The sequence below is a fragment of the Lampetra fluviatilis genome, chromosome 11 (genome assembly GCF_964198595.1).
Source record: "Lampetra fluviatilis chromosome 11, kcLamFluv1.1, whole genome shotgun sequence".
Lineage (NCBI taxonomy): Eukaryota > Metazoa > Chordata > Hyperoartia > Petromyzontiformes > Petromyzontidae > Lampetra > Lampetra fluviatilis.
In genome coordinates, this window is record NC_136285.1 from 4,294,876 (window position 1) to 4,318,793 (window position 23,918).

The window sequence follows — 23,918 nt, forward strand, 5'->3', positions numbered from 1 at the left end:
CACCTTTGATTGTGTTTCTCTGTAAAAAGGCAACGCGGGGTAGTGGTACACTCGCATACAGTATATGCGTGTGTTATTGTTTTTTTTATAGTTTACTTTGCCAGTGTATTGTAGGTCCACTGGTTCTCATTAACTGCTGCACGTGTCATGCGGGGGTAGGGGGGGGAGTACATAGTTTTGTTCTCTTACGCCCTGGGCGTTTATATTATATATATTTTTCATGAAGCCTTAGAAAAATACCAGCTTCTTCACGTGGTGTATCATCAAGAGGGGAAGTGCAAAGCTCTGCTGCACTATTGAATAGTTGTTGCCATTTGGCTGCGAAGTGCACAGAGTTATTCTCCGTAACACATTCACAGCTATGAGGATTCATATGCAATTCCATGTTTGTACTATATGTGGGACACTAAAAAAACGAATCTACCTACCTCAGCAAGTTGTGTTCATTCATTGCTTCTCCATTGTAAAAAGTAAGGGCCCGCATTTTTTTTTCTTCTAGACTAATTTTTCGTGACCGCAAGGATTCATACTCTTTGTTTTTTTCGGTAAAGTCACGTAGGTAAAAAAATCTAATACATTAAATCACGACGTTTCGGGTGCAACACAAGCATCCTTCTTCAGGTGGGGACAACTTAGCGAAAGCACACCGCTTAAGTGTGTCTAGCGACAACTTAGCGAAAGCACACCGCTTAAGAGTGTCTCAGAGACACTCTTAAGTGGTGTCACACTTAAGCGGTGTGCTTTCGCTAAGTTGTCCCCACCTGAAGAAGGACGCTTGTGGCCCGCATTTTGCTTGCTCACACCGCTGCTGGCAAAAGGCCCTCCGCCTGAGCGAACACGCAAGAGTGTTTGGTCTCCTTCTGCACGTCGAATGGACATTTTTGGCAGAGGTGGGGGCACCCACACCTTGCCCCACGAGCTGCCGATCGACTCGCTCTGGCGCACCCATTTACACTGTTCGGTGAACAGAGGCGGGTCCACTGCCGTGCCGGGAGATGGAATCATTGAACCCGGCGATCTCTGGATTGCAAGTCCAGTGTGCTAACCGTTAAACGATGACATCCACTTCCCCATTATTAGAAGTTCAACATACGTAGACGTGATATGCTTTATTTCCACGTGTCCTTGGAATGTAACGAGACTATCCCTGCAAGAAGAAAGAATCCACCAGTCATTTATTAGTGACCTCAGCATCTCCTTAAATGAACCCCCCCCCATCACCCACACCCATGTGGATGGTTTCTTATGACACAATAAAACAATAACACTGCTCACAACCAAATATCAGTGGCAATCAGTGTACCTGGAGGTGGCTTCCACGAGTTAATTCTGCCCGCAAGAGCACAGTGCCAACACCGCCGCTGGGATCCTCGCTTGGCTCTGTGTGTTTGCAGCGACGTGCGATTGAAGTGGGTTCGCGCCCGTCACGAGCTGGTCATCTTGGCACAGTCACCACCAAAGCTTGAGTTTTTGTTGAATTTCATACTTTCACTTAAGTTGGTGTATTGCATCTTCGAGAACTGCACAGTTTCAGTACACACGTGTAAATAAAAAAAAGGTGGGCCACCCATTGTGGATAATATATAGCTCAGTAGGCTTTGCCTGGTAAATATAAAACATTGTTGATTTTTAGTAGATTAATTTCTTTATTGTTTGTTAATTGTTTACTTTTCCTTTGCTCATCATTTTTTTTGTAATGTTTGTTGTAACTTTATGACCTGCCCCTACTGGACATCTGTAAAAAAGAGCTTCATAGCATATCGGATTTATCCAGGACAACTAAATATTAAGATTATAAATTAAAGTGAATTCAGAGGTTTCTACGATGTCATCTTCCGGGGGCTATTATTAGACACGACACAATGCATTTGCTCACTATGATAGTTCCCAACGGAAATTTGATTCGTCGCATGGGCAACAGGCCGATTGTGCAATCCTAATAATAATTGTGAATATAAGTTATAATGAAAATAATGTTGCATGGTGGTGTTAAGGCAATCAGCCTAGAAACACTGACGAGCCTGGTATAGGCACGAGCAACTTCAGAAACAGGGTATCCCTGCTCCTGCTGGCTCCGTAATGCTGACTCTAACCCACCTATCAACAAAAGCATTTTAATAATAACGAGTTATTTTTGGTTATTTGAATGTAATATTGAAGTACCGCAATTATCCTTTAAGAGTAGAATTTTCCCCATATAAGCCATTTTGCTTTATGTATTTAGTGTTATTATTTGCACAATTGTGCCCTCATTTAGCTCATTAGCTTGCATTTTCTTTCCTTGCGTCTCAGGGCTCTCTGCTCATATAGACTTTGCCTCAGTTGACGTATACTGGGTCATATTAACAACAACAACAACAAAAGAGATCGACTGGCATACTGTACTATTTATTGTGCTGTTTAGTTTCTCACAGATGGACTGTTGGGTCAAATTATTCTGGGACTTTTTGGCAGTGGAGCACAAATAAAATAACACACAAATACCGCATTCATCGTGAACACAGCCTTATAACAGAGCACTATGTGCCGTAAAAGGTTAATGCTCTTGCAATTTAGACTCTACACCGTCAAGAGAGAGTTAAATGATAGACTGGCTTCCAGCCGGCGATTGCAATTAACACTTTGTTAAGCTTTCACTCGGCTCTTAGCACTTTCTAACGACCATTGAAAGCCCTCGAGCATCAACTCTCTCGGTCTGTCTGTCTGTATCGATGGGGCACGATAACTCTCCTAAAGATGATCCAAAGCGAACTGAGGTGTCATTTAAAGTTGTGCTGCTTTTAGGGAATTGATTAAAGGGAGATCTAAAATTATAGATCCAACAAAGCAAAAATTTATATTTGCAAATTACAAAAAGTCTTTTGTCCTGGCAGCTACAGCATTGGCTTTCATACTGCTAAGTAAATGTGTTGAATACTTCAAATCACGAATGTATGTTGGAAGGCATTATATAATGCGGGCATATGCAAGATGTGTCTTCTTTGTTTATATTTAGAGCACCTAGAAATGTGAGTGCGGTGGCAATGTGCATACTGCACAAAGGAAAGATTGGGACTTCAAATTCCCATGGGAGTAGATCCATCATCCTTCCAATATACATTTTTTGGAAGTCATCAGTGAATGCCTTTTGAGGAGACTGTCCTCAGCCATAGGAATTTAGAATTTTCACCATCGGTCAGGGGGTCTTCAATGGAGATGAACACTACAAAATGTTCATTTTCATATGGGGACACTTGGATATTTGTGTATCGAGAAAACCACCTTCAAGGAATGAACTACAAAACAAATATCTTTCCTCTTGTAAGCAATCCACCGAAACTGCCATCCTGGGCTCTCCCAAATGATTTAAAAGTTTCATGAAGAATACGAAAGTACGTGAATTTTACTTTAATGAGTACGCTGTTAACATCACTCTGACATTAATAACTTTCTCTTTGATACTTTAGTGTGCACCAAGTCTTTCCTGCAATTTAGACTATCCTTGTCTCTGGACGTCTCCCCTTGTAAAAACTAAAATAAACTTCACTCGACTTGAAAGCCAACTTAAAGTCTTTATTTGCTCGTTACTGAAGTGTCAGATTGTGTTGGGCAGCATAAGACGTGCAGCCTGCTTAGGTACGTTATAGATACGTTATCGATAACGTACCTCCGATAAACACGGTTGGCTATGTACGGTGTGAAAGAAGTTCAACATACATACAGATAAGAACTGTTTGTGTTTTGATTGCATTTTCCACAATTATGATCATACAATATGGTACCAACCAGAAGTGCGAATGTTGAGTTTGATCTTGTTAGCTCAAACACTTTCATAAAATACCTGAAATGATGAGAATGTAAATCACTTGACACACACGTAAGGGGAAATTATCCCAGTGGGTTATGACCACGTGATGCCTCACATTCACCAAGACAATGAAGTGAATGTGCCAGAGGAAAGTAAGCACATTAAGAGCAATGCTGTTATCTTAAAAAAATGTTAAGAAAACTGACAGTAATGGCCAGCATGGTTTTTTTTTCTCAAAATGTTATTGTGATCTGTGCACATGACTGGATGAAACTAATTACCTTTTTTAATAACCCATGTTACAGATCCGACTCGTATCTCTTTGTTCTTAATTAAACTATAAGCTCGCTTTTTTATTTTACCAGGTAAAGCCCACTGAGCTTTATAGCTCTTTTTCAGAAGCGACCTGGCCACAAATGAAAACTCAACAAAGTGACTTTATCATGTGGAAATGTATTGCAGTTAAATATTTTAAACGCATGTTGATTCTCAATTTTGGAGGGGAAAATCGGAGTACCCAGAGTAAAATCTATGTGACCACGAGGTGAGAGACATGCAAACTCCAAATATACAGGCTTCAGGGTTGGGATCGAACCCACGACCTCCTGCATACCAGGCGAGGGAGTTAACATCTCGCCACCGCGGCACTCCTGGTGGGGGAGGGGGGGGCTGGGGGGATGTGATGTGGAAGGCAAGCATGTTTATGCTGTAGGCCACTGTCAGTTGGCTTGACATTTATGACTCGTCAAATTATTTTCTTGTAGTCTTCTGTGACGGTGACCAGGACTAATGGAGCCAAATGAAGGCAAGACATAGGGAACCGTGACTAGCTGGAGAAGGGCTGATGCTTGCCTGTGTGCCTTCCTTGTTAAACATCAGATACAGCATTTCTGATTTTAACTTTAACTGTTGGGCAGATGTCAAATTATTTTGCCAAAAAACCTAATTCTGATTTTAGTGCTGGAGTGTGTACTTATCACATTCACTAAGTGTATCTCAATGCTGCTTTCATGCAAAAAGTAATATTTCGTGGCATTTGAATTCTGTAATAAGTATAACCCGTAAAAACAAAGTTTTTCACTATAAATCCTTTATATGCGTGGCAGCGAACTTAATATAAAGGATTTAAAAATATATTCGCCTGTGGAGGACGCGGGGATCGATCCCGCGACCTTTGGCATGGGAAGCGAGGGCGCTACCAACTGCGCTACTCCGCCACGGCCTGTGGAGGGGTTACGCTCTGGGCTCTTACACTGTGACGTTCATCCAAAGCCATGAATGAGTTCTATTTGAATATATGTAAAATATATATTTTTTGCCTTAAAAGTGTAAAATTTTGGGAATTTTTTTTCACGAACATTAATTGTCTCGCACAACGAGTCTGTGTGGAAAATGTCAGCTCGATTGGATCACGGGAAGTGGGTTAAAAAACGACCGAAAGATTTGCACGGTCGTAAGCAAGCAAGCAAGCACGCAAGCAAGCAAGCACGCAAGCAAGCAAGCAAACTTAATATAAAGGATTTAAAAAAAAAGCAAGGTGAAGTTTTATTAAATTAAGGGGCATGTTTGGTTTTAGTAGATAATTGCACCGTGACCAGCATGTGTACCCACATCTGTGTTGTTATAATGTGACCAATGGGCACAATAAGGCTTATGTGTGCCTTGCTGATATGGCACCTGCTTCCACAACAGCTTTGTGCCAACAGGTTAAACCGGGGTCATGCTGTGCAATGCATTGTGTTACTTAAATTGCGCCAACTTTTCTGTGTATGCTACATTCTTCAAATGTACCATTGCTGCATTATTTAAATGTTGCATGGCAATATATTTGCAAATTACTGACTGGCTGTGGCGTGACGGTGAGCACGTTGGACGTGCAGGCCTGAGGTCCGCTGATTTGATCTCCTTTGTGCAGCAGTTGAAACAAGTGTGCAGGTTTATTCAATCCACACGCCTCTGCAGCTCAAATGGGTGCAACCGCATGCCAGCGGGCAGGTCACTCTTGGTGGGTCGGAGTAATGTCCGGGTAATCGCCGCTTCCAATATTTTAAGGCCGACGTGGAAGAGGAGGCTAAATACAGTAAAACCTTGGATTGCGAGTAACTTGGTCTGCGAGTGTTTTGCAAGACGAGCACATTTTTTAAATAAATATTATTTTGATAAACGAGCGAGGTCTTGCAATACGAGTAGTACGTGTATACGCTTTGTCTGCTGAGCGTCACGTGATCACAACTGATATACGAGTGCTTTGGATTACAAATACGTTTCCGGAACGAATTATGCTCACAATCCAAGGTTTTACTGTACTCGCTTCGAGTGGTGCTCTAAAACTCCGTCTGGCAGCGAGGTCATTTTTGCTATCAGGGGCGTGAGAAAGCAGTTGCAGAATCTGGACCTTTACAAACGGTTTGTTTTGCTTTTTTACCTACATTTGCGTTGCAATACTTGTGGTCAGAATGCAAACAAAAAACATACTCTGATAATATGTGCATTGCCTTTGAAACTGATTGGTCCACACCAGAGACAGCTTTCTTTCGAGCCTAGTCTCAAACGGAGTTAGAGCAGAGGACACTTTTTGGACCATTCAGTTTCAAAGACAATGCATATATTATCAGAGTATGTTTTTTGTTTGCATTCTGACCACAAGTATTGTGGTTAATGCAGACATGATTCCTTGTAAAAGGTTTCAGTTTGGTGTTTTAACATCTTAACACCTGATTTATTGCCAGAAAAAAGGGGAAAACCTATTCTCATATTTTGGTACTGGCAAAGGAGGTCCCGTGATTTAGTCCAATGTATTTATTTATCAAACATTTTTTAGTCATCATGCATATACATCCGATGGTTTTTACTTCGTCAGAAATGTCACCATTGCATCTGCGACCGGTCTCCGAGCGATCGAGGGAGCTCAGTTCGAGGGAGATGGCTGTGTCACTTTGTGAACACGTCACCCCATTTGATGCGCAAAACTCCTGCAGCGAATTGCGCACTTGGGTTGTCGGTCGACGTTCGAATCGGACTGCGACCCTCAAAGGGAAAGGCGCCATCCCCCTTTGGTCGCCCTTCCTCGTGATTCGTGGATCAAACAAAGTCACTCGAGACGCCGGCGTATGGCAGCCAAGAGCAGTTCACGCAAATGCCGTCGTAAGGGGTCACGTTTGGCACAACGGCCCTTCGCTGACTGCGCGTGACAAACGGACGAATGCATAAACATATTTCAGGCACGATAGAGCACAAGTTACATTGACGGCCTCGCAGCCCGATCCAATCGGAGCGCATGTTGTGTGCACAGTCAACCGAGTTTCAATTAGCTTTTTAAACAACGTGGCGAGTTGCAGAGCCACGCGTGAATTTGATTGTGTTGAGCAGCCGTTTGTTAGACAGGCAAACCCAACAACATAGTCTTTAGACGGAGTAAAAAGGTAAAAGTGCAGCCGTGCGAGTTCTTGCACATGCCACTACTGGCAGAAAGGCCTCCATCAGAGCTTGCTCAAGCTGTCCCTTTTGTAGGGGATTCAGTCGACTCGTATAAGCAGACATTGCATCGGTGGGAGTGCCCACACTTTACTCGACCACAAATGACCTGTCCATTCACTGTGGGGCACCCATTTATGTGACTGAGCAGACGGAAACAGAGGGATTCAAAAGACTCGCCCATTGTTTCAGCTGCCGTGCCGAGAGAGTAGAACGACCTGGCGTCTTCTTGGTTACAAGCCCGGTGGTGTGCCAACCGTTCCTCCACGGCAGGGGCGCTGTGGTGGCTAGGTGTTAACTGCGTCGCCTGGTATGCAGGAGGATTAACATCCGCTGGTCAGGCATGCATTGGTGTCTTCAACGTGGAAATGAGTTTCTCTAAAACTGCACATCGTTTCGAAGATGCACATAAGCAGAATGAGCATACTCTGATTATGCACGCATTGTCTGACTCGGAATTTTAAATGGAGCCAATACTCTTACATATAACAGGTAAAGGTGCAGCCCTGCAATTGCTTGCTCGACGCCACTGCTGGCAGAAGGGCCACCACTCAAGAAGGCGCTCAAGACGGCCCATGTGGGCAGTACTCGGTCGACACGTCCACACTTGCCAGACGTCTCGGAGAGCTCAGAGTTATCACACTTTACCCCACTGAAAGTGGCCTGTTGATCGATCAACTCTAGTGTACCTAATTATATGGGTACACACATCAATCAGATATTAACAACCTCGTCTGGTATACAGGATGTCGTGGGTTCGATCCCGACCCAGATGTCTGTATTTGAAATTTGCGTGTCACTCTCTCCCCGTGGTTGCGTGGATTTTTCTCCAGGTGTTCCACTTTTTCCCTCGACATTAAAAAAAAATTAAATTTTTTTGCCTGCTATAAATTTCCACATGATAGGCCACTTCATTGGACTGTCATTCGTGGGCAGGTCGTTTCTGAAAAATAGCCATATAGCTCAGTGGGACTAACCTGGTAAAATAAAAAATTTAAGTTTTTAGTTTTATCAGAGTATTGCAGGAAATGTATGCCTTTTGACTGCAGATGTTGGATGTGAGTGCAAAATGGCAAGCATTTACTCCATAAATTAAGCACAGAGTATATGCAATATATTTTCTCAGATAAGACGTATGAGGAGCGATCCATAACCTTAAATAGAATCGGTGACTGACCCTGATGAAACCATTTCTCTACATTGTCCCCATTACGTGCAGTGCATTTAATTTTTCAATGCTTCCTTTGCATTTTGGTAATCTGTGTTTTATAAAGTTTAATTTTAACTGAACATTCGCCCTTTGACATATTCCCACTCATCCTGCGATGTGTCAACATCACCCAATTTGTCCCAAAATGTTGTGGGAATGAGTCTTAATCAGGAGTTTTGGTCTTGGGGGTATTTGGTTGAAATTAATATCTAGTTAAGGGCTCTGCCATTGTCATGTTCATGGGAACATTAGTTTGTTTTTGTATCGAGAGTTGTGGCACAATAGTTAGATCTGAGCTGAGGAAATAGTGGAAGATGGGCAGTGCTGTGGGGAGACACCTCAGCTCACAATAGGGAGGTTACAAGTTCAAATGCAAGCTGTCCGTTTGAGGTCAATGTTTGTTGAACTTCTTTTCGCGCCGCACGTAGCCAGCCGTGCTAATCGGAGGTGCCGAAAGAGATTGAACAATATTTTATGGGTAGTCATGAGTGGTTGTCGTACGGAAAGAATGCCTTCTGCCGTGTGAATGTGGAGTTTCCATCATAGGGCTAGGCGCAGCAACAGATATGGATGCAGTCAAATGCTTGTTTGAGGATGAGCACACTTACTTTGACATGCAGTAAAATTATGATTTGCTGAACCCAAGACACAAGCATTTGTCCCTGTTTTGATCTAATTGCCGCTCGATCTTGCTGTGCAGTTCCAGATGGATAATTTACATGGCCACCAGCTGCCTTCGTGTGCATTCTTCTTTTAAATGTGACTGGCAAGGATTTAATGAGGCAGAGCTGAACATCACTCACTGGGTCGCTTCCCTAACTTGTTTTAGATTTAAATAAACTCCTACTTCACAGTGCAAGAGTTCTTCAGTGAGTAAAGGGAAAACTTTTTTTTGTCTTCGGAGAATGTTTCTTATAATGAACAAGGCAGACTCTTTTTTGGCCGAGCAGCCCATGCTATGCTGGTCCCCGTTGGGTGAGCCATCATTGACACAAACTAATAAAAAATTATATTTGCTGTAGCGCCGAAAATGCTGGCCACCTTGGAGCTCAGCATGATTAAATCTACGGGCTCTGGCAGCCTTGCATCAAGTGCTCACCTACAGGATGCACGTCACCACGCCACAGATGACCGATTGCTACCAACGTGCGCACAAGCAGGTCTTACCGCTAACACTGCAATGAAACATGGTGTTTGTCAGGTTCTCTTTAGGACGGTGGCCATGATGGTGCCAGACTACACTCTCATCGCTGAGATCTCCCTCTTCTCCATGGGCTTTGTCAACGCGCGCAGTCTTGCAGCCAAGGTGGTTGCCACCTACCGCCTGTGCTCAGAACAGGTGACATTAAACCAGCCTATTTGGCTCGTGTGTTGCGTACTTTATTTGTTCATCTGTATGGGAGTTCGGTTGTCCCCACCCATCCATACGTGCAGTGCTGTAACAGGAAGTTCATCCAAAATCCAATGAGGGTTGACTAGTCCCCAACATCAGTAGCTGCGGGCTTGATTATCCCTGTATGCAATATTGTTTTTGTGTTGAACAGGGCCCTGTCGTTCAGTTGGAGTAGCTACTGTCAATAACATCTGGCAACCCAGCAGCATGTATTACAAGCCTGACTGCTCATGAGATCCAGAAGGTCAAAACTGGTTACAGGTGTTTCTTGCTTAAACAAATGGTACTGGATCATTTCGGTCCGGAAAGCCAATTGGATGATACACAAAAACATTTTTTTTTGTGTTTGTGAAGACACAAAATGGAGGTCTCCATACTGAAATATGTGATACATGGCTCTCAACCGTTGATGCCCCTCATATGTATAGATATATAAATATATATACACACACGGTATTGTAGCGATTAGCGCGCTGCGCTATGAACCCGGCAACACGAGTTCGATTCCCGCTCACGGCCAACACCAGTGACGATTATCTATACCGATCCTGGGCCTCCCCTAGCTCTACTCAGCCTCAAATGAGTACCTTGCGTGGTGTGTAAACACCCAACCCCCCCCCGACATGTCCCATACCGGCCTTCATAGGTGCTGCTCGCTAACAGCACTTGCCCCAACAGTCTGTTAAGGCTACGTGAGGGATCTTTGTCTATGAATATACATAACGTTGATTCCTATAACCTGCCTCTCTCACCGCGGCCTCCATTGCCCTGCGGTAGCTGTCCTCCCAGCACCACTACGATTACGGGATGCGAGCTGTCAAGTCCGTTCTCACGGCGGCCGGGAACCTGAAGCTGAAGTTCCCTGAGGAGAGCGAGGAGGTCTTGGTGTTGCGCTCCATCACAGACGTCAATCTGCCCAAGGTGAGCATTCCCGCGGAGGCGGTTTCGCATGGGTATATGCATGGGTATGGCGCGCAGTGATGTATGGCGACAGGTTGTAGGGTTTAAAGCGCCTGATTAAGCTGTGAGTGCGATGTTTAAATTCGTAGTACAACAGGGATGTTGCTCTAAATGCGGAGTTTCCTCTATGCACTTTACTATTGATCGTGTTTCTAAAAACAAAGCGTGAGGAGAACGTTCAGAGTCCCCGTGCACGTTCTGTTCATGTACCAAACGATATTACGGCCCCTTGTTTGCTTTGTAACACAGCCTTAACGATCGCTTGCCGGGTCTATTTGGAGAACTGAATCGGGACGTGTGTCGTCACTGGCATTTATGTGTAAGACTCGCAGTTACTGATGGATAGCAGAATCGTACAAGACATTATTAAGGTTTTAATTGTTCACTGTTGACGTCTGACAAAGATGCTAGCATTGTTTTCGCATCTTAGGATCTTAACCTGGCATGAAGACAAAGGCACGTAAACATATTTAGGGTTCATTGTTAAGCGACACGTGGGTAACAAGTAGGGGTGGAGCAATACATAAATTAAAGTGTTTCATATAATGTACTCGGATCATCTCTCCAGCCACCATTCATAGCAATGTTAAAAACGATTAATTCTTTAATCTAATCCTTTACCTGAACCGTGACAATCCATCACATCAATGGTCCAAGGAATCGGCCTTACCCTTTTCCGGCAATAATACCGGTGGTAAGATATTCAAACACCAAATGGACACCTATTGCATCAAGTACATACATTAGCTGCACAAGTTTGTGGTAAAACATGCAAACAAACGTGCTGTGATAATGTTTGCATTGTCTATGAAAGTGATTGGCCGACATCGGAGACGGTCTCCATTGTGGCCTTGTCTCACTGGTGTTAGATCAGAGAACGGCAAAAAGCGCAAAGGCATTGATAATAACTCGGGGGTCGAGTAGTTATATCCATGGCACATTTTTTTTCACACATAATTTTGATACCGGCAAAAAATGGTACCGTAGATAATCCATCGAAAGGCTTAGACCGTGAATCGTTTACACCCAGTAGCCAGCTGAGCCCTTCAACAAACCCTCGGCAAGCAGCACTGAAATGACAATCCAAGAGAGTCTGCTGCTGACAGAACTGGCACTCACTGGTGCAATGGACCATCTTTGGGTGTCGTGGAAATTAATTTCAGGTTTGGTGGGACTGTGATTGGCACACAATTGGATGCTTGCGAGTTCAAATTCCTGTCAGGGTTTTATTCTACCCATCATATCTCGGAATACCACCAAATCAGTAGCACGATAGGAAGACAATAGTAGTTTGTTCTATGTAAAGCCTGCCATAGCAATGTAGAATGTCTACCACTGTTTTAAAGTTGTCAACAACCTTGAAAGTGTAGCCCTTGCCATTGCGTGTCCTCGAGCCTGGATACAGTGTCATAAAATATAAAAAAGGAAGATGCCTGTTTGCATTTAAGGGTTGATGTTTGTTCATTAAAAAAATATTCAACTTAACTCTGCTGACGGGATTCTACGTATTTGCATTGTTCTCGTTAGTGCATTGTGGTCCTCAAACGCAGCTTAAAATGTGGCATTAAAAACTAAAAGTTATTTATAATCACCTGCAAGAGATCTATTTCTCATTTGCATGCGCTGGCTTGGGCGCATCAATCATTTAATTGATTTTGTGATACGGTGTAACAATTTAAATGTCACAGTTATGCACACTTGTATTTCTATATGAATGAAGGAAAAAAATCTAAGATTTCCTCCAGGATATCCTTTTGTTCAGCTGCAGACCCTGGAGGATGGCGAAATGTGAGTAATAGGAACAGTGACATCAGTTAGGGCACTCCTGTCAGCCTGATTAATAGCGGTGGAAGATGATAAGCCTGGCTACGTGCTAACAGTTCCAATAAAATATCCTAGAGACAAGATTTTGGCACCTTCCCGTGGCCAGAACTGAATCCCAATCCTACAACTGTCAGTGGAGTTACATGGAGTGAGGGGTGGGGGAGAGACTTGCTGGAGCCACACAGTGTGAGTTTACCATATTCAGGTAGAGTATTTACATGCACAGTATTTCCTCGTTATTCACGAACTTGCTATCTGCGATTTTGGCTATCCGCAATTCCCATCTGGAGCTCTACACGCGACTGCTGCAATGGAGAGGGAGAAAAAGAAAGTGATGAGATCACGTGATCAGATAAAGTTATGAGAAATAAAGTGATGAGATAATTTCCATGTATTTAATAGCTTATTTATGCATTTATTTAAGGTAATTCATAACAAAAAGTTTCACGAGCATCTTTGGAATGTATTCCTCGCGAAGAACGAGGGAATATCGTACGATGTAGATGCAAACCACATGGTAGGTGCTCTGGCAGTGTTGTTAGTGAGCAGCTATTAAGAGGGTGGTGTAACCAACATAACTCTGACTGCCTGTGTCCTCTAGTGCTGATGTCCACACACTGCCCGAAGTACTCATTACAGGCTAAGTCAACCTAGGAGATGCCCAGGCCAAGTTCGTAAAACACTTCCCGCTCATTGTGTGTGTGGTCATGAAATGACCTTGGAGCATGATGCACTGACCACTACGCTGATACTTCACACTTTAATGCATGCACGTGCATGATGAAGATTACTTCTGGGTATTTCTGAAGCCGTCTTTCATTGAGCAAGGTTTGCGATGGAATGGCAGCCAAATAAAAGGGCTCACACAGGAGAGGATGACCACCGTTGGAGGTGGAGCGATGAGATAAACTTACGTGCAGCGGCACCCTGGATTGAGACATCGTCATCTCATTGGTGATGGAAGTTGATCCTGTGACTAGGCACAGAGTGGAGGGTTAAATTAAATCATGATAACTCTATATACTACAATACTAGAATCTAAAAAGACAAATGTTTTGTTCTATACTTATAACTAAGTATAGAGAAAATAAAGAAAACCATCATTTTCTGTTATTGAAGCGTTGAAATCGTATCCAAGAGGTTTTCTGAGGCGGTATCTGAAATTATTTTCAGTCGGTCAGATTACCGATACGTGCACGCGTACCTAATGAGATTGGTGCAGTTTCCAGTGAGTGCATTGCTTCCCGTGACCTGACCTCCTTTGCGGAGTAATTCCTAGGTCGGGAGAAACAGAGAGACCTATAAAATTGCCCCAAATTGGCGACGGTTTTGTGTGTAAATGGAATGTGAATGCCGAGGCTGGGTGTGAGAGCTCAGGGTAATGAGACGAAGGAAGCCTGGCGATGAAGCTTAAAACAAGTTGGGTTATTTTTAGAAGTTCTTTATTTTGCTTGCGATGCTGCGAACATGTCCCTGTTTACTCCTTTATTAATACGTACATATTTGATTAAAGTAATACGCCTAACTATACGTTATTACAGGTAGCAATTTCATAACAGCACTTACACACACTTGCACGTTTGCACACGCAAACCCCTATACAACAATAACAAAAAACTTTCCCATGTGCAAATGTGCACGGACGTGTCTGAATACAACAACAAACGACATCCGCCATTCTCCATTGACGACTTTCAGCGCCGTCCTTGTGCCGGGCCAGGGGCACTTTGAGGCCATGTGAAGTGTCGAAGGCTCGCTGCTGGCAGGAGGTCACGCTGCGTTAACTGATTGACGTGAGCGCCAGATGCATCAGCTGTACTCCCCACTGAGCCCGGTGCCCTGCTCCTTGTTGTGAGCACAACTCCTCCTGCCTTTATTAGTGCTGGATGGCGATTGCCTCACCACGTGCATGTATATCGATGTGAAAACCCTGCTGTTAGTACTGACCTCTAAGAGAGAGCATGACCTCTATGTTCTTATCTCAAGGTATGATCACAACTCAAAAGACAATTATACATGACCTGGGCATTTTTATTGCCGGCTGCCAGCCATGCTCGCAAGTCACATGGGGACCTGGGGAGGTGAAGGAAAGAGCGTTGCCATCGTGTCCTCCCCTTGTCTTCGCAGTTCCTCTCGCACGACATCGCGCTCTTCAACAGCATCATCTCGGACCTCTTCCCTGGGGTGGAGCCCCCGACCCCCGACCACGGGGACCTGGAGGTGGCCATCAGGGATGTGATTGCTCAGCAGCGCCTGGAGCCTGCGCCCTGGTTCATCACCAAGATCATACAAGTAATGATAATGATCCATCGTAATTTACTACAATTGGTATTGTTGCTATCGTTCGTACAGTCCCTATCGCTCGTATAGTCGCTATCGCTCGTGCCTCCGATGAGCACGGTTGGCTACGTACAGTGCGAAATAAGTTCAAAGTACCTACAAACATGTTATTCTCCTGGCACTATGCAATGCACATATCATGAGCATAACGATTGTTTGTAGCCGATGAGACCATTCGTACATTTGGTATTTGCGCCAGTCGCGTAGCGCAACGGAGGGCTGTCGCGCAGGCACTATGTTGCATAGACACGGTCTGCAGTAGCGTCTGCGTATGGTGGGGGGGGGGGTCGGTGTTGCTACTTATAATCCCAATTGAGTGATTTGCAGGAAATCTTTAAAAATCTACACCGGCGCACTGATAGTCAGATGACTACGTGTAATATTTCACGCGACAGAGGCGGCACGCTTTCTTTTTACAGTTAACCCTTTCTCGTTCCGATGACGTACGTGTACGTGTGCGTCAGCGTTTTTTCTTCCGAATGTGTTCCGATTTTGCGAACGTGTACGTCATCGGAATCGAATCGAATCTGAATGGATTCGGAAGTAATAGGCCATGGGGCAGGGCATGTGGCACAGTTTGACACCAGTTATAATAGAGTGCGTGTCGCTACAGTTCTCCGCGGTGAGTACAGTACAATTTCTTTAAAAACAGCGGCGCTGCGCCTCTCAAAATAAAATTAAGGCTATTCGCTTTCCAAGATTCAGCGGTGAACGGGACTCACCCTGCAACTTTGCAGACATCGGAATGGGAAAGGGTTAATAGACCCGCAGGAATAACCAGCGCTGCCTTGCGAACTCGAACCGCTCACCCATACAACAAGCCGTACAAATGCGCTGATGCTGGGCCATGTCACTGCTCCAAGTGTCACCACCGCCATGTCACCAGGTTCTGTGCAAGGAGCACGCTGTGCTTCCTTAGCAGGATGCCGTGGTTGTCTCGAAGGAAGCATCATCAGTTTAGAATTCAAGGATGTGAAATTAAAGTGACTGTCTCTTGAGAAGCTTGGACTCTGCCTTGGAAATGTGGAATGTCCACCACTGACTGCATACCGGATATGATCTTTCTCAAACATTTTATTAAACAAATTAAATACATTTCAGAAATTCTCAATCGATCACTGGATAAAGGTCTCCTCCCCACAATGTGTCCGTCGGTCTTGGAGCCGCGTTTAGCCCATGCTGAGCCACACTGGTCAGTGCGTATTGGTCAATCCAAATCGTACAATGTGCATAACAGAAATACACAGCCGTCTGCATCCGATCGTATGGTGCGTTGTTAACATCACGCTAGAGTAGAAATAAAAAATGTTTTCTTTCTGGACTCCTGCCTGGATTCCTGTCTGCCTGCTTTGGCGAGCGGCCAAGTGCGCCGTACGCGGTGGTGACGTCACTGCGCACATGCATGTGATGACGCCAGCCGCATCGCACATGCGTGAGCCTGATTCCTGCATGCTGGCATCGACTCGTGGTGCGGTGTGGCAGGGGTTCATTGCAGAGCAGTTGGTGTCTTGAGTCTTTTCAGTTGAGACTGAAATAACACGCAACAACTACCACAAGTTTGAGGTCCTAAAGACAACCATTATACACTGGGTAAGATTGATGTTACAGAGAATGATAATTATTCTTCTACAATATTCAACAAAGGCATTACATTTATAAACAGATGTTGTATATTGTACACACGTTAACATACATAATGAGCACTCGCTGTGTTGATTACCATGCTCCACTTTTCATATTTTTGTAGTCACATTTAATTGACGACTGTAGCACATTGTGCTATGTGCATCTCGACACCAGGGGTAATCATTGCCCCCTTCCTGGCGCACCTTCGTTCTGTGGAGATGCACATCAGATTGGGACATTTACCAGAAGTCGCATCACACACGGGTCTTCGCCGGATACCCTACTGGAGCTTATCTTTTCTTAACCACTAAAAGTGCCTCTTTTAACTGGATAGACGAACAGATTATGTGTTCTCTGCGTATTTTTTGTGATAAAAAACAGTCTATGAAAGCTGGGAACGAACAAATTCAGTGCAGAGTCCTATTAAAACGCTGCTATGTTTGATCATTGCTGACTAGGCTTCGGCCATAAAGTCACTGCTCTTGAGAACCCAGTTTAATCGAGTGTAGGATCTTGCATTTGGAGCTGCGTTCTCTGCGGTGCTGACTCAGTGCTCTGGGATGTGTGTTCGCTTTTTTCCGACAGGAAGCCACCTCATTTCGTTATCTTATTAGGCAGGAAAGGTACTGCGATCTCACAATTGCCCATCCCGTGACATATTAAATGCTTGCAATGCAATTTACCCTGTCTCTACCCCAAGCCCCCTGGCCACATACAGACAGATTGTTATTGCCATTATGCTAAAGATAACGTTTTTAAAATGTCACCGCTGATAAAATTCTTCTGGCACAGCATCTTATTGCTAATGCTAGTTTCTATTCGAATGGCATTATAAAGGTAAGAAGGAATCAGAGCTTAGATCAGTTCATTTAACACATTCTGTGTTTTGTTAAAATTCTCCAAAGACAGACATATACTTTATATTCCCACGCATATACAAGATATGGGTGACGTAGTGGTTAGCGTGCTGCATATATTTATTTTTAACTTCTTTCGCACTGTACGTATCCAAACGTGCTAATCGTAGGTGTTGCACTATGAACCTGGCAACCCGAGTTTGATTCCTGGCCACGGCTATGCAGTGCCCAAGTGATATCAGAACCGGGCTTGCCCTTCCACCGCACCCCCATTCACCAACTCGCACTGATCATCATGGTGAAGTATGGTGAAGTATGGTGAATTAAAAAAAACGTGAACAACGTGGCGTGGGAATTGAGGCCTTCATCCGATGACCGGGATTGGCGAAACATGTTTTAACTTAATTTCGTACATTACAGAAACAGATGCTGTGTATTATGTCAATAGCTACAGTAGTTGAGTGAAGATGCCGACAAAAATGGAGATACAAATTCAAGGGACTGTGTTGGCAGTCGTCGTGGCCTCTTAACAACACAGTGGAAGCACAGATGGTGATTTCACATCAGGGTTACACTGACCAGTCTGCGTTCTCGGGAGCAGTCACGAATGATATAATAAAAAAAGAGAACACATTCAAATAAATAACACAGTGCCAAAAACTAATAACAAAATAACACAGTGCCAAAAACTCCCACCCCGACGTTTCTTCCAATTAGCCTGTATCTGCTTAATGATATCTGATGATTTCAAAACCGCTTAAGCTATGAGGGGTGGCATGGTGGCACAGTGGTGAGCGCACTGCACTATCAATGTGGCCCGCCTGAGCTCGATTCCACCGGTGGGGGAGCGATACCTCAACCGGTGCTGCCCCCCCCCCCCACCGTCTCAAACCACACTGACTGGCATGTGAATTAACAATGCGCTGTACTATATTAACCACTTTAAGTTCTGAGATTAGATCCGTATGGGAGTGAAGAGGATGTGGGTGGATTACGGGCACTTGAGCTGGAGTTGAACTTCATGTCTTTATCTCAGTGAGTTTGTCAATAAAGACGGAGCTGATGCAGCCATTCTGTGAGAGTGGAAACAGATTTTCAAGTACTGTCTTAACAAACAAATGGAAGATACACCCTTATGCGAGTGCCTGTGGAGAGTGGTACAGATGTCTTTTAATTTAGTAGGTGGAGCCATTGGGAACAGTGGTTAGCATGGCTTGCTACGAATTCGCTGACCCGAGTTCGATTCCCAACCACGGCTAAAATCAGCGGTAAATTATATTCTTGTCCTGCCCCTTTCATGAACCCGCGCTGACCAACTTGGTGAAGTATGCTGGAAAAATACCATGACCATTTGAGAATTGCTCGAATATTTTTCATTTTTGTATTTAAATAAATGCATAGACAGATGATTGTGTTCACCTAAACATAATTACAGTTTTATCCAGGTCCAACAACCACACTGAATGTCTATGGACTGGTGACTTTCAACGGCATTAATTTAAGTAGGCAAATCCTGAACCAGTCATGGCTTTATCAGTCTCATTGGTTTACATGTTATACTAACGCCCCATTCGTTGCCTCGCTGTTACAGAAAACAGCCATCCACAAACACCATAGGGCCCATTGGCACAGTGTAGCAAATGTCTACAACAAATATTGTGCACTGTGAGTGCAGTAATAGGTAATGTTAGATATATTGTGGTCTCCACATTAGGAGTGGGGTATTGCCCGATCGGTCCAGGGCAGCTAATGGAGATGAGCACTTACACACTGACTCTTCCAGCCATGGTGGTACTGTAACAATATGTTTTCAGCCCAATCTAGTGTTAATGCCCTGTCCGCTGGGTAAGTGCAGCGTTCCGTAACCGGCAGTGTCGCTTTCAAGTGTCATCATCGTGTCCCTTTTATTCCAGTGGCAACAAGTCGCTACCCATTTATTTCATTTACCTACCTAATTAGCCAATACATTGATGGACAGTTGCATCCTCAGCTTTACACGATTGTTCACTTTCCTTCTCATTTGATTCACACACAACCACATGTCTATTGCAAATGAGACATTGTAGCAGTCTATTGGCGGTTACGTACTGTCGTTATAAATGCAGAATTCAATTAATTGAACAAGTGAGCTGGTAAGTTTTGCTTACAGCAATAGGACAGCATTTATAAAATTATGTATCAATAAACTATACTGCAAGCTGTCTTACAATATGCAGCATTATCATATTCGATGTGTGCAGTCCCTAAACACACTCGTGTACTGTATTTAAGGATTGCTCAGGTGTCTTACTATCTTGCCACCACATCAGACGCTGTGGTGGCGAGATGTTAACTGCATTGCCTGGTATGCAGGAGGTGGTGGGTTCCATCCCGACCCTAACGCATGTACATTTCGATTTTGCATGTTCTCCCCGTGGTCGCGTGGTCCTCCGGTTTTCCCCTCCACATTTAGAAACATTCGTTTATTTGGCTGCTATGAATGTCCACATGATAAGCCACTTTGTTGAGATATCATTTGTGGCCAAGTCACTTCTGAAAACGAGCTATATAGCTGAGTGGGCCTTACCTGGTAAAATATATATTTTTAATAGTCTTCTTCCCTATCAATATGCTCTTTTGAACCACGGGGACATGATCAATAAAATGCGTCTCAAGAGATTTGCCTACATTTTCGAGTTATGTTTTCTTGGCACACTGATTTCCTCCTGCATTAAATTTCTCGTTGTGAATTTGTCTAAACTACTTGCAGTTACCTGTTCGTGCCACTGCCGGCAGAAGGGCCTCCATTAGAGGCATCTCTGATTAACCGTGGTTGGCTACGTATGGTAAAAAAGAAGTTCAACATGTATACATACATAGAGGGAGCACTTAGAGAGACCCGCTAGAGGGTATTTTGGATGGCCAGACATCTTGAATTTGGCATACACATTTGTACTGCTGGCTCAAGAAAGGTGAGGTGATTTAAGAAATCTGCCCTGTTATTGTTGTTCAACTACTGCTCTGGCAGATCAAACTGGAGAGCTCTGGATTGCAAGTCCGGTGTGACAGCCATTCCACCTTGAGCGTGCCTCCACTCTTTGAGTATGCTGAAAAAGATCCATTAGTGAAGCTATCCTGGATTAACAACATTAAAATATATATTAGTTTGTTGTTGATATTGCAATGAGAGATGTATATTCTAGCTGTACAAGTATTTTTTGTCAGCTCCAAAATACCTGCTGAGCTTCTGAAATAAATATTGTACAACGTGGTCCACATGTCTTGTGAGCCCCCCCCCCCCCCCCCGCTATTTTAAATAATATTACGTTTAATAGCATGAAATGGGGGTCACAAGACAGCTGCACCACCCTGTACAGTAATACCCCGATTTACGTCATGTCACTTGGCCGGGTACGGGTACCCGTTCCCTACCCGTACCTTACCCGAAATGAGTGACAAACGGTTACTCACCAGTGACTCACGGCCTATCCGTATCCGTACCCGGCCGCACCAGGGTCGCAAACGGCTACCCGTACCCGTACCCAGCCGGGTAGGGTACGGGTATCGGGTACCCGGTTGCGACCTCTGGCCGTCGCCTCTCAGCCTTCGTCTCCACCACGTACCCTGCGAATCGCTTTGTTTGACGTTTCGATATTCGTCGTTGCACATTCCAGGAACGCATCCCCGACGTAAACCGGGGTGTTACTGTATCTGCAGCACCACTTGAGCAAGGTAATTGCATAACGGTTTTATAGAATGCGCACATAATAGGCCATTGAGTGATGAAAATGTCTATTCTCACCTTGGTGTGAAGCTCAATGTGCAAAACAACAAATGTTAGATTGTGCGCACTGTACATCGACACTTGTTTTTAAGCCAATGTGGCATCAGCACATACAGTAAAATGGCTAATTTATATGATTACTTCTTAAAGATCACCTCTTAAGGCCATGGAAATGTGGGCAATTGTTGCATAATTGTTGTAGGTAATTGCCAGAGGTGGGACAAAGTCATTGTTATGCAAGTCCAAGTCGAGTCGCAAGTCATCAAATTCATGACTCGAGTCTGACTCGAGTCCAAGTCACATGACTCGAGTCCACATCTCATAGGTGGGACAAAGTCATTGTTATGCAAGTCCAAGTCGAGTCGCAAGTCATCAAATTCATGACTCGAGTCTGACTCGAGTCCAAGTCACATGACTCGAGTCCACATCTCATAGGTGGGACAAAGTCATTGTTATGCAAGTCCAAGTCGAGTCGCAAGTCATCAAATTCATGACTCGAGTCTGACTCGAGTCCAAGTCACATGACTCGAGTCTGACTCGAGTCCAAGTCACATGACTCGAGTCCACACCTCTGGTAATTGCCACTGTAAACGCACTTACTACGAGCGACTATGGCAACGTTTGTATGGCAATGGCATAGGGACAGATTTTCTGTCTAACAAATAGAAAAAAGTTTGTTAAAAATGTGTGATTGATGAACATCGATTGGTCCGGAGCAGGGGACGGCTACCTGCGGCTCTTTAAGGACTGCTTCGTGACATTATTTATTAAGGACGGTCTTGTATTCATATGCCCTTGAAATATTGAGTTTTTTAGAAATCGAAAAAAATTGGCCCTTGTTATTTTGGTTGCCGACTCCTGGTCTAGAGCAGAGTTTTTTAACTGCAGCGCCTAGAGCAGAGTTATTTAACTTCATCTCCACCCCCTAAGCGGGGTCCCCATTGACCGGGGCATCGGGCCCTATATTCCCCCCATGTGTGGTCCCGTCGCTTCAAACTGGAATATTTGCGGATTCTCTGTACCCCTACACTCAAGTCCTTAGGCGTAATGTACCGGGCTCGCGTTTTGTTGCAATATTATTTTTTTAAAACACCCTGGTCGAAAAAGCACTCAATCGTTGGTAGTCTTGTAACCTCTGCCCCTTGATGCGATGAGACTTTGCAATCCGAGATGCCCGCCATGGCAGAAGCAGCAGTGAGAATTGTTCAGATTTGGGACTAATGCATGTCTCGCAACGGGAAAGGTTTCGGCAACTATTACCAGCGACGTCTTCCCTAGCATTGCCGTGGTGTGTATCACGTGACCTTCATTTCCAGGAGCGATGGTGCACGCCTGTTGTATTCTGGCACTTTGTCGGCAGCATTTGTGAACCACGCCTATTTGATCGTTCTTTGAGAGACCTGATGGGTATTAAGGTTGCTGAAGTTGGCAGTGCATTAAGTGCATTCCTGACCTGTCTGATTTTTAAGTGTTATCCCCTCACATATGAACGGTTTTCCCCAGACACTCCAGTTTCCTCGCACACACGAATTACCTACGGAAATACATAGTAAAAAAAAAATGGCAGTACAGGATCCTGCTGGCAATAGTCATCAGACTCGGTGACGTGTTGCTAGGTAAATACACGACATTGGTGTTTATTTTTAGAAAGTTAAGTTCACGATATTACAATGAGGCATTCACAGTTCAGCTTACCTCTGTGTGTTGTGCAAGGATTGCATGAGCTTGCCTTTCCCGCTGTGCTACTAAAACAAAATTGCACTGCAGTACTATGTGTGAGCAATTCAGTTTCATGTACGTCTCATAAAACACCAACTTAATATTGGTCTGCAAGTGGTAAAACAAAAAAATACGCACCGTTTTACCTGTTCCCATTAAGCTTTAAAATAATAGACATCGGGATTGCATAACACGACACGCTCACAGCAATTACTACTGCTTCAGAGTAAAACGGATACGTTGGATATTGTACATTACAACAACAAAATTCCATAAAATTCTTTCTAGTTTTAAATGAGACTTCAAAACGCCCCTCTTTTATAAGGAATGTTCAGTGTCCCACTGATGAGCAATCGTACATGTGATTTAGTGGTTGAATGGTGGTGCTTGGGTGAATTTTCATTGTTGGCAGTTGCAGCGGTGTGGAAGATGAGAAAAACGTGAGTAGGTTTTAATAAAAGGTGCAGTTAAAATTTGATATATTTTACACAATGTGCCCACACCATGTAGTAAAACTTGGTCTCATGGAACGAATTAAAAACCCACAAACCTCAAACCCTGCTCCCTCGTCTTATATCAGCTTCATGTTATTTGTGAGTTTTTGTTCAGGGAAGTGTTTTTACAGATTCAAACTTTGCGAATTGTTGTTGGCTGATAACCGGCGACGATTGGACAGAAACACTTCCCCGGGTGTCAACTGCACTCACGGTAGCACACAGCACAAACGCCATGTGACGCAAATCCATATCTCCTTTTGTGTTCAAATCTGTGCCGAATGTCAATACCGAGGTCTTGGCGCTAACTCACGGCACTTGTGTGCTGCTACTGCCGTCGCCGCTGCATCTCACGCTGTGGCGACGCTTGGCATTTACGAGTGCCTATGATGACCCGCCTGCTGGCTACGACACAGTTTCATTGGCTAGAAATTACTATTCCGTATTTTCATCGACGTGTTTTAGCAACAT

General features: G+C 44.1%; 1 protein-coding gene across 10 annotated transcripts in view; it reads left to right on the top strand.

The window, feature by feature from the left end:
- LOC144934736 (dynein axonemal heavy chain 3-like) overlaps positions 1 to 23,918 on the top strand; it is an 864,594-nt gene that overhangs the window by 579,358 nt on the left and 261,318 nt on the right. For all 10 annotated transcript variants that reach the window (XM_078860821.1, XM_078860816.1, XM_078860817.1 and 7 more), the window contains 3 exons: positions 9,673 to 9,810; positions 10,642 to 10,785; positions 14,776 to 14,940. In XM_078860821.1, coding sequence (XP_078716947.1) covers positions 9,673 to 9,810; positions 10,642 to 10,785; positions 14,776 to 14,940 — 447 coding nt within the window. The remainder of the gene's footprint in view (positions 1 to 9,672; positions 9,811 to 10,641; positions 10,786 to 14,775; positions 14,941 to 23,918) is intronic.